The sequence below is a fragment of the Lathamus discolor genome, chromosome 3 (assembly GCF_037157495.1).
Source record: "Lathamus discolor isolate bLatDis1 chromosome 3, bLatDis1.hap1, whole genome shotgun sequence".
NCBI lineage: Eukaryota > Metazoa > Chordata > Aves > Psittaciformes > Psittacidae > Lathamus > Lathamus discolor.
The window spans coordinates 103632675-103646624 of record NC_088886.1 but is presented as its reverse complement, the minus strand read 5'-3'; the positions used below and the strand labels follow the sequence as shown (position 1 = coordinate 103646624).

At 40.6% G+C, this 13950-nt stretch overlaps 1 protein-coding gene across 2 annotated transcripts in view; it reads right to left on the bottom strand.

The window, feature by feature from the left end:
- ARID5B (AT-rich interaction domain 5B) overlaps positions 1-13950 on the bottom strand; it is a 124124-nt gene that overhangs the window by 15888 nt on the left and 94286 nt on the right. For both annotated transcript variants that reach the window (XM_065670886.1, XM_065670885.1), the window contains one exon: positions 6458-6555. In XM_065670886.1, coding sequence (XP_065526958.1) covers positions 6458-6555 — 98 coding nt within the window. The remainder of the gene's footprint in view (positions 1-6457; positions 6556-13950) is intronic.

Here is a 13950-nt window from a genome sequence, read left to right as displayed (position 1 = left end):
GCTTGGTCCCTATACTCAGGAAAACTTATAGATGCTGTTTTGCATAGCCTATGGGATGCAGGTCTACTGGAGGGACTCCAATATCCTGTTGACCCTCCCTAAGAGCTCTAGGCCACATTTCCATTGCACAAAGCTGAACAAACGAGGGGCAACCCTGCCATGTTAGCAAAGTTCTGCTAACAGAACAGTGTAAGTACAGTGTAAGGTGGAGATTCCCATCAGACCTGGGGAATCTGAAGGGAATCAGGGGGATCTTGCTCTCCATCTCTGGTGCTGCTCCTGCAAAGGAGAATGGCATATCTCCCATCACACAACACGCTCTTGGGGCAACTCAACTCCCAGCAAGGAAAAGGGCCTTGTTCCTACCCCTGGATGTCAAGAAATGAGGTTACCATGTGAGACACACTTTACCTCATGTTGGCCAAATACAAGCACTCAGCTCTGCTTATAGGAGTGCTGGGACCTCAAGAGCACTGGGCACACTGCAGAGCCTCAGCACCCAGACCGTGTTGACGCGCATACGTATGGCAGGCATGTCTGGGAAGTTTCCCTCTGCTTGGGTGACAACCCATCAAGGAGCACTGGGTAGCACAAACCAATTCTGATAGGACAAACTCCTGGGTGGAAAGAAAGATGTGACTGGGAAAACAATTCCCTGTGAGGAGAGAGATCCAAGGCAGTGCCCAACTGTCTAGCACTCTTGCAGCCAAGGACTCCAGTGCTGGCCAGGAAGTCTCTTGAGACTAAAAACCCAGAAATTTTGAAAAAAAAAAGTGTGTTTTCATATGTTTTGAATGGACAGCTAAGGATCTGTTTTAATGGTAAACAATTACATTCCTCTGTCATCTGATACTTTTTAAATTTTGGGGAGGGGGGAAGCGTTCTGAATTTTCAATAGTTCCTTTGTTAAAGCATCTGTTACTCACATAATTGAAAAGATGTTTGTTCAGTGGTATGCTTGAGAGTACAGTTATTTAATCTTAATGATAAAGCCCCGAGGGCAGAAAATCATAAGTAGAAACCTCTTGTTATTTATCAAAAAGGAAAAAAAAAAAACCAAACCCAACCAAAAACCCAGGAAAAGAAAGAGAGAACTGAGACACCTCATCTATCTTCAGGCTTAAATTCGTGCTTGATGGAAAACTATTGAGACAATTTGCAACTTGCGAAGTTTTCTGGGACTAGGGGAAGTGGGAGGGGGGCAGGAAAGTGGGGTGAAGACAAAAATAAAACAACCCAGTTAGTATGACAAGAAAAAACTGCTGCTTGGCAAGTTTTTCTTTGGGTCAAACAAAGAATGAGCTGTAGTGTACAGCATGACATAATGTTTGATTAATTTTTGCCTGAGGATGCTTTCACACTTAACAGTGTAAATCAAAACCTTATATTAATTATGATGTGTATTAAAAGATAATCATAAGCATTTTCATGTAGATGCTATACTAGACTCCTAATTTTTTTTCCCTCTAAAAGATTGGCTGCTACAAAACTCCACTGAAATGCTTACATGTTACCAAAGTTATCCAAATGCTTTAACAAAACCAAACAGCATTTGCATGGAACATGGGGCTCTCCTGCCTATTGAATTGCTGCACAATGTCCTTAGGGTAGAGAGACTTAATGGTTGTTAAAGGGAAACCATATAAGGGACTTATTTTTGACCTGCCTTGTGTTTCTGATAATATATAGCATTTGTGTGAGTGACTTAGACAGAAAAACAGTAGAACTGGCTCTGAACCGTACAAGACACTGTATCTCCTGGCACTTAGTCCCCTGACAACAGAGAGATGTGCAGGGTGCTCTGCAAGTGCCCAGGGGCCACATTCACAGCCAGAGTAAAACCCTCTGCAGGTCTGTGTCCAAAACCCAGGGCCCAGCCAACCTGCTGGACTGTGAAGAACCATGGCCTGCTCTGGGCACCCTTCTCACCTATCTGCTCCTCAAGTCCCATGTGGTCATAGCTCCGCAAAACTATTTCCTACTTGGCTGCCAGAACTTGATGAGGGTATAAAGCCTAGCAAACACCTCTCCAGATGAGTTTGACCAGGACTGTCTGGTTTTCAAGGCATTAGTGATTCTTGAGGGCCAGGATATGAGATACACTGCTGAAGAGCAGGACAGCCTGTGGGATACTCTGGGTCCATCCCTGCTGGAGACCCGAAGTGACACAGGTTTCCTGTAACATTTGTAGAAGCCAGAAGGGCTATTGCTCTATGGGACTGTCCAGCTGCCTGCCATGATGTCTTTGAACATGGACATGTCTGTCCACCAAAGAAGCTGAGGAGTTACTGTGTGCCACTGCACATCACAGTTCCCCGTCCCCTGCATGGCTGTGCATAGCTTGTGCAAAAGGCTTGCTTTGGAGGAAACCAAAATGAATCACAGCCAGACTTGGAGGCAGAAAAACGCAACTGCTTGTAATATTTGTTTAATGCATTTTATTGGGACCTTTATATACCCTGCAAAATAGGACGCTGGGTTTTTTGTTTTGGGTTATTTTTTTTTTTGAGGTGGCGGTGGTGTAATGTTTATGAGAAATCCCTAACAATGTCATGAACACTGAAGAAATACAGCCTATCTTTCACACCGGAAAATTAAAGCTGCGATCAAGTGTTTTGTGTAAAAGCAAAAGAAACCTCAAACCCTGTATGTGAAAACCACATCTGCATTATTATTAGGGGAAGGCAGCATGGAGAAGAGTGCTTTGCAGAAAAGTAGCCGTTTCTGAGGGTTTCTTGATAAGAGAGAGAGATGTAGGGTACTGACAAGGGCTGTAAGAGTTTCACAGGAAAGGTTCAGGCTGAATCGGTCAATACCAACCACATACGCCTCTACTTTTCTGTGATCATACAAGATAAGTGCATTAAAGGAACACAAATGAAGAAAGTAACGACTAAACAACCACAACTCATAAGCTCTGTACAGTCTTGAGTTGTGTACAGAGCAACAGCCCCACGATGGGAAAACATTAATGCTTTTTATATTGGTAATCATCTGTAACATGAGCAATTAACTACAGTACTAATGGACTATAGCCAAGAGCCTGGTACTAATATTAAAAACTGACAGAGATGAATAGGTTTGGAAGGAAAACTAGGCTGACAAAGACATTTTTATGAAGTGCTCGGGCCTATACAGAATAACCCAATCAGAGGCAAGTTCAGACCAGCCATGCCTACAGTGACAATAACGCATTCATTGGCATTATACGACGCCTGCTATGCTTTAAATAAAAACACCCATTGCTTCTACTCAGCAACCTGCACTTTCATTATTATACTCATTAATAAAACAAAAGTTTTCTAACTAATATACAAATAACACTTACTGAAACACTGGCAGGCTCGCCTTGTTTTAAAATGAAACCAGTTACTGGAAACACAAACCGTACTACATGAAAAATGAATCAGTAGATAATGCACACAAAATCTTTTTTTCTCTTTTACCAGGGAAACAAAGCAAACACCACACTGACTGAAGGACTCTGCCTACCTATAGCACAGCAGTAGCGACCACTACAACCCCTGTCAGACAAGAGTGGCGCAGAGAGGGGAGCAAAGCATTCCCCGCAGCCTTTAAATCTGGCATTGTTTCAGCTTTTGCCATCCTTGCTACCATGGATCTGCAGCAGCATGCTGGCTTTTTAGGAGTTATAAGCACCTTTTGAGAAAAGCAACATTTCTTCATGGGTTTTGCCGGACAGAGAGCCAATTCTATCCTCTTGATTTCTTTTTTTCTTCCTGTTTTTCTTTTCTCTTTCTTTTTTTCTTTTTTTTTTTCTTTTTTTTTTATTTTTTTATTACCCTCCTTTTTGCCCTTAGAAGTTGTATGTTAAACTTCACCTTGCAGGGGGGAACCTGAAGAGGGCAGGAAGGTGGGATGCAGTACCTGAATGGGACATATGTGCCTCAGCATCCTAAGTATCTCACTGAAAGGTCTCTTGACACCTAAGCAGCCTTGGTATGTTAACGCTGGTGCAAACAGCTAGAAGCTTCTCTGTCATTTTGGAAGACAGCTAGTTAACACAACATGGATGCCCTTGAGATCTAGTTGTAGAGATGAATGGCACAGCTAAGGCAAACACCAAGAGGATCAGTGAAGTCAGGGTACTGCCTGTTCTGCCTCCAGTAAGCAAGGAAAGGCCAGTGGGATTCAGAAAGGAAAAATCATGAGGTTTATTCAACATTTACTTCCCAGCTTAATTCGATTTCCAGTTTAGCTTTACAGCTCACCTTCAAGTTAGAAAATGCATGTACTGAATCATGAACGTGTATGCCTGCACCGCAGTTCTAGTTTTAGATTAAATGTCATCTGAGCACTTTGGCTATAAATGAGCTTTACATTTACAGGTGCTGTAGTTAGAATTACCAGCTGAAACAAACCATGACAACTTCATTTACTTTTTTTCAAGTCTGAGGCTTAATACAGCTTTCCTAAGGCGGAAAAAACAAAGTGTCTAACACTAGAAATCTAGAGATTGGACCAGTCACCGAGGTTTATTTTATATACTTGTCTTGGTTTTCAGACCAGATTTGGTAAAGCATATTTTAGGTAAGCTCAGGGCTAACCCAGAAATCCTTCAAGACTTTTTCTCCACATGCCATCTTTCCATAGCCTGCCAGAGAACTGGAAAATAGGTGCTGCCTCATATCAGACTTAACCTTGAACTACACAACAGACTGGCATCCAAGAACTCAGATTTGAGCTCTTTGGTGTGCTAAGACCCATTCAACCACAAACTAAAAGACTTTCCTCAGACCAGCTCAAGGCAAGCAGAATTGCTTTTGGGTAGCCTGGAAAGGCTTTTCCGTTTTGAAGGCATCATGAATCTGCTCAGGTTTTCTAGTGAGCACAATGGGCTTTGTGGCACTTCATAGCACGCAGCATACCCCTGAGTAACTGCTGAGTAAGTCACACAGACAAGCCTCTATGCATCAAAGAGGAGCGCAATTGAAAGGTTTTGCATGTAAAAAAATAAACCACTATCACGAAAACAGAAGAAAGGGACAGGGGTTCATGGAGTATTTGTGAATGGCTCATTTATTTTTCCAAAACTACAAGACATGTGCTCTCTCAGTGACTCTAGGATTTCAACACAGAGCCCAGCAATGATTGCTCCCTCTCTGACCTAAGCCTGTAGAGACCTAACTCTCATGAATGCCTGAGTCTTCTCTGTCAAATAAACAGCATCCTACAAAGCACATCTGGCGAGGGAAGACCCAGACTGCCAGTTGGAAACCCATCAGCTGGCTTGGGTGCAAGAGGAAGCCCTGAGACTCTCAGGGCTGTAATGATGGAGGGGAAGAGTCGAATATGCACAATCTGATGAGTCAATTAAACAATCTATAACATTTTTCTGCAACACAAAGGCAGGGAAAAGCCCTGTCTGACATGAACAGCAACTCACTCAATTTGCTCTGCTGCTTGGCTTGATCTCCAGAAAGCTTCTAACTCTAACTTGTATTACATGCAACTTATTTGTGCACCCAAGCTCTTATGTTGGAGATATCTCCTGTAAGTGAGGGTGATCAACCTTCCCCTCCATTAGCAAGGCAGAAGGCACTAAAAGAAGGTGAACAACTGCTCACTGAGCTCAGCTCTGCTATGCCACCTTGTGCACAGGCAAATGAAATCTCTTCCCGACCCCAGCAAAATAACTTGTTTGTGACTAAAGAACAAAAGACTGGACTTTCCTTATCTGAGCCTGAAATTGGAGAGCTTTTACTAACATTTGCTTGCCTAAATTAAAAAGAAAAAAAAAAAAAAAAGAAGGAAAAAAAGGGAGGGGGAGAGCTGTTCTAAAAACCATACCAAACCAAAATAACATTCCAGCTCCAGTATTTTATTCAATGTGTGCTGGCTTCACAAGCCCTGGAAGTTATTATCTACATGGGAAGAATAAGAAATCAACAGTTCTGACCAGCAACAATGGCTGCAGAGAAAGAGCGTTTGGCAGCAGCTTGCAGGCAGGGAGGAGCGAAGGAATGCAATGAAGAAGAGGAATGCAACGCTCTGCATGACCTACAACATTAACAGCACCCTGCATTGTGGGCCACCCCATTATTTTGATCACAACCACAATCTGCTTAATTGGTATTCCTCAAAAACGACAGAAGACAAGTGTTTGCATCAATTAGCTGTCGTTTCTTATTATTCCTTGAGTATGTTTTGCTCAATTTTTCAGCTTCTTTAACTGGAAAGCTGTTGTAAAAATTAAGATACATACCAAAGAAAAATCAGATGCTCGTTTTATTTATTTAGTTCCTGGAGACGTACACTCTGGTTTAAATTACAATGGATTATCTGACTAAACTGTTGGGGGAATATTAACTATATCTTTAAGAAGCCTCACTCTCTCTCTCTCTCTCTCTTTCTCTAATTCTTTATAAAACGCTTTGAAGGCTCTCCAAATTAATTTTTTCATTATTAAACAAGCATTTCAGATTTGTTATCTTACCTTTCATAATGTCTGCGAGTACATGTAGCAGCACTTGTGCTTCCAGGGTTACCACCTAATTCATCATAAATATGTTTCCATTGTCGACGGGCTGTTATCTGTAAAAATGGCAATGGAAAATTTAATCTTGCATCTTTACAGATTCTACAGCGTTTGAGTTCACAACAACAAATGCATGTGTGACACTTTCAGAACAGCACGTACTACAAGCACTATAAAAGTCCCTACAGAATATATAGAGCACACAGAGCTTTGGGTGTCTTTTTTTTTTTTTTTTTTTTGGTAAGTTAGCACTATGTCTATTTTCTTTCTCTCTAAAATGGAGTGTTCTGACTGATTCATTATCAAGTCACAAGCAATGCAGCCTCACAAAAGGGAATCTCAATCAATACAGGGTCATTAACCATCAGAAGTTATGCAGACAAATCCCATGGTGAATTATGAAAATGAACCTCAAACCATACTCAGCACAAATAATGATTACATAGTTATTTTAACTGAATTAGAGAAAATAAATCTGCTGCAAAACCCAAATCCACCACAGAATTCTGTAAATCCACAAAAGCATAGTCCGTAACTCTATATGTTACAAACTGTTTATTTTTATCCATTTATGTCAGTAAAGTATATAGATCAAATAATAATGAAAACATACTCCAATGTTAATATTTGAGCTATGTACTTTATTGGACCACGCTGATGAAAATAAACATCTCGTAACATATTGAGTTGCATACCATGGTTCTGTTTTTTCTGTAGAGAAATTAGGATTATACAGAATAACAGATGGAAGACCTGGCAAAAGAATTGTTTCTGAATACCACTTCATTATTTTATATATTTAGCTATATTTAAAACAGGAAGAAAAACAGGAATAAGACAAGCACAACAGATCACCCTCTTTTGCCTGCAGCTCATAAAGAAGGCCAGTGGAAAATTGTGGGGGCAATTTGGGGAGAATTTTGTCATTTTCTGTGGAATGCTGTGGATTTTAATATATTCAGCCCCGGAGGCTTCTTCTGAGTTACCCACAGAGCAGTCAATGGCGTTTACTGAGGAGCTAAAGGCAGCAATCAGGAGAAAACAAATATTACAACTTGCAATCTGAGGCCTGTAATTTTAATCTAAACAAGAAGAGATAGCTACCGTCATTAAATATTACAGGGTAAGAGGCATTTCTTTTTTGCTCAATATAAAAGGAAAACCCTTCCTTTGCAGAAATTATTCTCCAAAGCCAAAAGCATGGCTGGAGACTTATAATTTGATAATGTTATGATTCTTCAAGTTTATTGTTTATACAGTTCTCCTTAGTAAATATCACCATCTCCAACTCACTATTAGCACCTTTACGTACTTTGCACCTATAGATAAAAAAAAAAGTATTTTATCTTAAACCTTATTTAAAGCAAAATGGACTGCATTACTAAATAACTGCATGCACCAATTTTATTTTCTGTCTTCTGTAACCAGCCCAAAGACAACAGGCACAACAGAGGGACTGCAATTCAAGGATAAATCCTGTACAAAGTAATTATTCACACACAGATCAAACATTCATCTGAGGATCACGTTAATTTTAAGTCTATTTTGTTTAAGTTCTTATGCAGTCTCTTCCCTAGACTACCCACACTTCTACCTATTATTACTGCTAAAAGTCTTGAAGAACTGGAGTCCTAATGAATGAAACATAAAGAACATCACCTTCTGAGAATATGAACAGACACATCTTCTGCAACCTGAAAGGTCAAAAAAAGCTGGACCAAGTACTCTGCTGTGGAGGAATGCCTGGATGTGAAGCTACTCCTGGACCTGCCTCCCACACATATTGGGACAGGCAAAGGGCGGAGGCATGGCCAGATAGCCCTTGCCTTCATGCAGCTCACAGATACCCTGAGGACTGCTGCAACTGGTTTTATACTAAATCAAGTCTCTGGCAGCTTTGCAGACCAGGGGAAGAAAGATGCACAAAGCCAATTTGGGGTCTATGCTCTGGCCGTCTGGCAAGCACAGCCTGGCTGGCTTGCAAGGCTGTGGGCCAGAACCTGATGCTTTGGCTAAGTACAGTGATGGTGTGCAGAAGCTATACATGAAAGCAAAGGATTAGTCAGCAAGAGGACTACTGTAAGTCCCCTTTTTAAACATCCCAATGTGACTAAGAAGCATGGTCTCTATTTTCAACAGTAAAATGTAAACCTCAGAGCCCAAGTCACATTAACTATGAGCTGACTCAAGAGTCAATCCTCAAGCTGGAACATCAGTAAACACAATCAACTTTAACAGGAAAAGTGAATCCCTTTGAGATCCTTGAATCATTTTTGGTGTTTCTTTCCTCTGTGCTGCTTAGAATAATAGCATTTTCACAAACATTTGCCCAGTTTTATCCAATTCTGCCTCTACAACGGACCAGAACTCCTTGGTTATAAGCAGAGCTGTGCCCTCCCACATACAGACCTGAGTTTAAATTTGACATTCCCTGAAATGATTGTTATTGTTAACTCAACAAAGCCTGGGGTTGAGTTTTCCTCTGCTCTGGAATGTTTTATTTTTTATGCTTAATACACTTCAAAGGACTAAAGTAACTGCTAAATTACATCTTTAAACAATCCGAGCAAAATGCTGCACTGTGGAAACTTCTCAGTTGTCATGCAGGGCAGCACTGTGCAAGCTGGATGCTCATGCTGGCCACATCCAAATTGAGGACTGCTTTCTTCTCTTACGCAGCTCTGTCCCAGGCACCACGGTGATGAAGAACTTTCTGAAGACCCAGGAAAGGGCAGTGTTTGGCAATGCTCTGCTTATGGTTACTGTTCCTACCAAAAATGCCAGTCTTGGTTCTCTTACACAGTGGTTGTAACTGAAAGGCCTCATATGTGCTCCTCGTTAGTACTATGTTTATGACCAGGCCACATGAGGAACAGAAAGGCAGGTAACAACAGGTACAAAAACGGTAATATATTTTAGCTGTCTGGGCAGTGAATTTCCCATGAATATTCAGAAGCAAAGTGTTGGCTTTTTAAGGGTATGGAGCTGTACTGGTGTAAGACAACTAAGATCACACAAAAGCTTTAACAAATGTCCTCACCAATTTCACACTTTTGATTAATTCAGTTTTCTGATGTAAGCTGACCCGCTCCAGCAGAAAACATACAGAAGACAAAGAACCTTTGCTGTTTTAGTTCTCCAATTTGTTTTCCCTACTCCTACCACTATACATATCCCTTCAGTGCCTGCCACATTTCTGAAAGCGCAGGCTCACATATTAATCAAGGCAATTGCACAGGCCAGTCTCATCTCTGACAGCTTCCAATTCCGATGATGGCTTTAGTTTTAAAGTAGTCTTCTGTTTCCCAGACCACTCCGAAAATTTGCTCCAACCTATAGCTTCACCGTTCTAGAGCTGGGCCCGTTGGAAGCCAGGAACTTCGAAAACCTCCATGACATCTTTCGCAATCAACAGAGTTTGGAGTTAAGCAAGAGACCGCTCTGCCCACGGATCTGACAGCAGATCTGATCTGGTTCCTACAGGCACAGTATTAGGCACTGACTGGTACTCAAGAACAACCAAATTAAAGCAATGATCTTATCTATTAAAGGACTGTTTACACATATGCTTTTAATGATGTCTTCTGCTTTGAGAAATCTTAAGGTCTTCTGTACTGCAATCCCAGCTCCCAGCTCCCTTCCTCATGAAAAAGCTTCTTGCTTATTTCCTGCTGCAAATATAATGGGGTATTTTCTGGTCATGGTATCTGATGCTCACAACACTTCGAAACAGAGCTCTGGGTATTAGCTCTGTATGAAACAAACCCAGGTAGCTTTGCATTCCACTGATATATCAGTTTCTTTGGGCCTGCCCAGATGCAGGACTGCTGTATATGTCAATCATTAATTTTTAAAAACTAAAGCCCTTTGTTGTTGCTTCCAGGAGCAGTAGCTAAATGGGATCCTACTGACCTTCCACAAAATTAAGCTGCTACACACAAAGGTTAAATTCCACCTAATTTTATTTTTAACCTTTATCTTTATAAGATATCTCCAGGTAGAGTCCACTCAGCATGGCAGCCTTCTGCAAACATGCCAAGGCACTCCTTTTATCTTGGCTCTAAAGAAGAAACATCATTTCATGACTTGCCCAGGACAACTCTTTAGGTAAGTCCTGGAAGTTTCCCATCTATAAACCTTATACTCACTTGACTTAGGCTGACTGAGAAAATTCCAGGTAATGGTTGTTAAATTCCACTGCAGCTGAGCCCCCTAGAATGTGACATTGTTTTGTATTTCATCCAGGGATTTGGGGACATTTTAAATCATTCATACTGCGAAGTTCTGCTATACAGTGCTTACCAATGCACTCTATTATTAGTAATGAAGATGCTGATTTCATGTATCTTTCGTTTAAGAGAAACATGATCCCACCAATTCCAAAGAGGCAGATTCATCTGTTAAGGACTTAAACCAATTTGTACAGATTGCTATTTTTATTAAGCCTGTATTATGTTCAACAAGAAGTGCATAGGAGTGTGGTATTACACAGTTACAGATGACAGCTAACTAAGAATTAGTAATCAAACAGATAATAGACAGATGAGAAATGACCCTTGCAAGTACTCCAACCGGAGAGCCTTTAAATATGACACACAATCACGACTTGACACTAACTAGATATCCTGTATGTATGTCCCATATGTACAGGTAATACTCTCTGTCAAGCCTCACTGGATACATTCCAGCCCCTGATACATGATAATAAGGGAAAGTCAGGGAGACGGCTAAGAAAGTTGTTCTCTGCATTTCAAATCCAGTCGCTGGCTGTTTTATTCTCTTTCAGATCCTTAACCAACAGGACTGAACTGAGAGGTCTTTCACTGTTCTATAATCTGGGCAGAAGCTGGAAAACACCGTACATAATGTCTGCTCATTTCTCAAAGATATTTTTAAAACTCCATTGAAGCATCTATACATGGACAAGGCAGACAGGGCCAAGATGAAATAGAAAATGGGCTATCATTGTTCTACCAAACACAAGGCTGTAAAGTTTGCAACTACTTTAATTGGGAAGGTGTCTACACTTACCAGTAAAGAACTAGTCATCTGACCACTCTAAGATCCCATATGTGATTTTAACCAGTCTTTTGTTTCCTGTTCGTAAAACAGCTGTCACACGCTGAAGCCAAATATCTAATTTCAAATACTATTTTCTTTATAATACTTCCAAGAGAAAAGACTCATTTCTATCTCAATGCCCAAACCAGAAACTTTCGAAGTTTTAAAACAAGTTAAAGATGATGAAGCTTTTATAATGGACAAATCACTTGTTCAAGTCAGATGGAAGGGTCCATAGATAAACATATATTACTCAGAATAAGTTCAAGAAAGCCTTTGATCTGCATCATTAACAGATACTGGCACAGTGCGTCTGAGTGGTGGATTCTGGTTATTGCTGAATTACAGCACTCATTCAAAATTTCTGTATCTAAGCAGACCTGCCTAAGGTTCTGGAAATGATACTGAGGTCCATGTCACCCCAGTCATCCACTGCCTTGCTGAAAAATGGATCATGAATCAAACACAAAAGCCTCTTAGCAATGCTTGTCATGATAAAATACATACAAAGAAACACAGCTTGGCAAACTCAATCAGTGAGTATCAACTGGTCATAAAATAATAAACCCCAGGGTGTGCACAGGTCAAAGTATTGCAGCAGTTATTGGTTTAACATTCAAGGAATGTAAAGCAAAGGCAGATAAATATTGAGGATGAGATTGTTAACAGAAGGCAATAAGGTCAGGAAACCTCATGCTTCACATACAACTGAAGTTACATCACAATGGTCCTCCCAACTTCAGCTCTTCTGCAGAGAGCACAGATGCCATTCACATAATAAAAACAGTATCAGGCCCACCACTTCAGCCAGTCTCAAACCAAAGCTGGGCTCTCAGATGTGTCAGAAGGTGTCAGATAAATTTGCCTTGCCATTTACTGACCAGCAAGCAATTGCTTAGTTTCTCCTCTATGAAGAAATAAGCAGCCCTGGTACATTTCATCAGAGGTGACAAATGCCCCTAAACAATAGAGAAGTCTGTCACTGAGAAAAGGACAGGAGCTCTGAGTGAGGCAAGGGTGGATTGATGCTACTCTGGATGACATTCTCACATATGTGATCCTTCCCCTCTAATACTCTCATGTTTCTGCTACCGGACCTGGCTCTCTGGCCTCGTATTCACAAACACACCATCCTGTTCCCGCTCTGCTCCAGGCACAGAGGTTCACCTTCTCCAGCATTTCTAAATACATCCCTCTTCCTCTCATTCTGGCACTGAAATTCAGCTCTCTCCAGCAAGTCACCACTTTGGCATCCCTGCTTTTCTACTTGGTCCCTTCAAGCAGACCTGAAACATTGCTGTGAAAACCTCCCACCTCCCTATGCACTCTGAACACGCCACTCTCAATCTCCCTCCCAGCCTTCCCTTGTGCTCTGAATCAAATTCAAGACATTAGCCCTCATTTTCACTGCACTTTACAACTCACAGCAATTACTGTTGACTCATAATTGCTGTAACAATCTACCTACGGTAGCTATTCATTCATATGTACCTGTGAGCACACCTACACACACCCCTGTACATGAGCATGGTATGTGCTGATTAATGAAAGATAAAGGAATAATAAAAGCCAAATCAAGCGCAGATTTTTGTTGAGAATGTTAGATTTTATGTTTCATGAAATCCCAGCCACACCCATGCTAATCAACCTGGGCTGCTGATTTATAGAACAATGTGTTTTATTGTAAGGAAGGAAAACAGTGAGGTTTGTATTTTGGTTCAAACGACTTTCAGTTTCTTGATAGTGCATTTCTTCTTGTTATTTCTCTACAGCACAGATATGTCCTAGATTACTTCGTAAACAAAACAAAAATAATTTCTTTCATCCAACTCCGGCAGGAACTGAACAACTTAATCTGATCATTGTGTGCAAAGAAAATATTTCCAATGACGACATCTTCCTATGTCAATTGTTTTTTATTACAGATGTCATCTTGACGTGCCATATTAATGCAGCTCTTTCTTCCCATTTCAAGATCTTAATCTAAGCTTGTTGCTCTAATATTTTATTGGTTAAAAATACACTCTGTAAAATCCATGGCCATCAAATTTTCTTGTGAACTAAAAATAAACTGCTCATGTCAGATATGGTTAGCTGATAAAAAGTGTCAGAGACTTTTCTGAATTACTCTGATAACTTCCTGTTTATGTGGTACTGACCCTTGTCTAATACAGATCTTTTACACTTGGAATAAGAGAAGATACTGCAGCATACTATTCCTTAATGGACAATGCTGATTACTTTTGAAAGCCTTTAATACATTTCCCATATTAGACATGAACAGATGTCAGGGATGTTGCCAAGTGAAATTTCTTTTATGCAATCTTGGCTTGTTGTACAATAATAGCCTTTTCTCAACATGGGAAAAAATTACAGACCCAACTAATTTC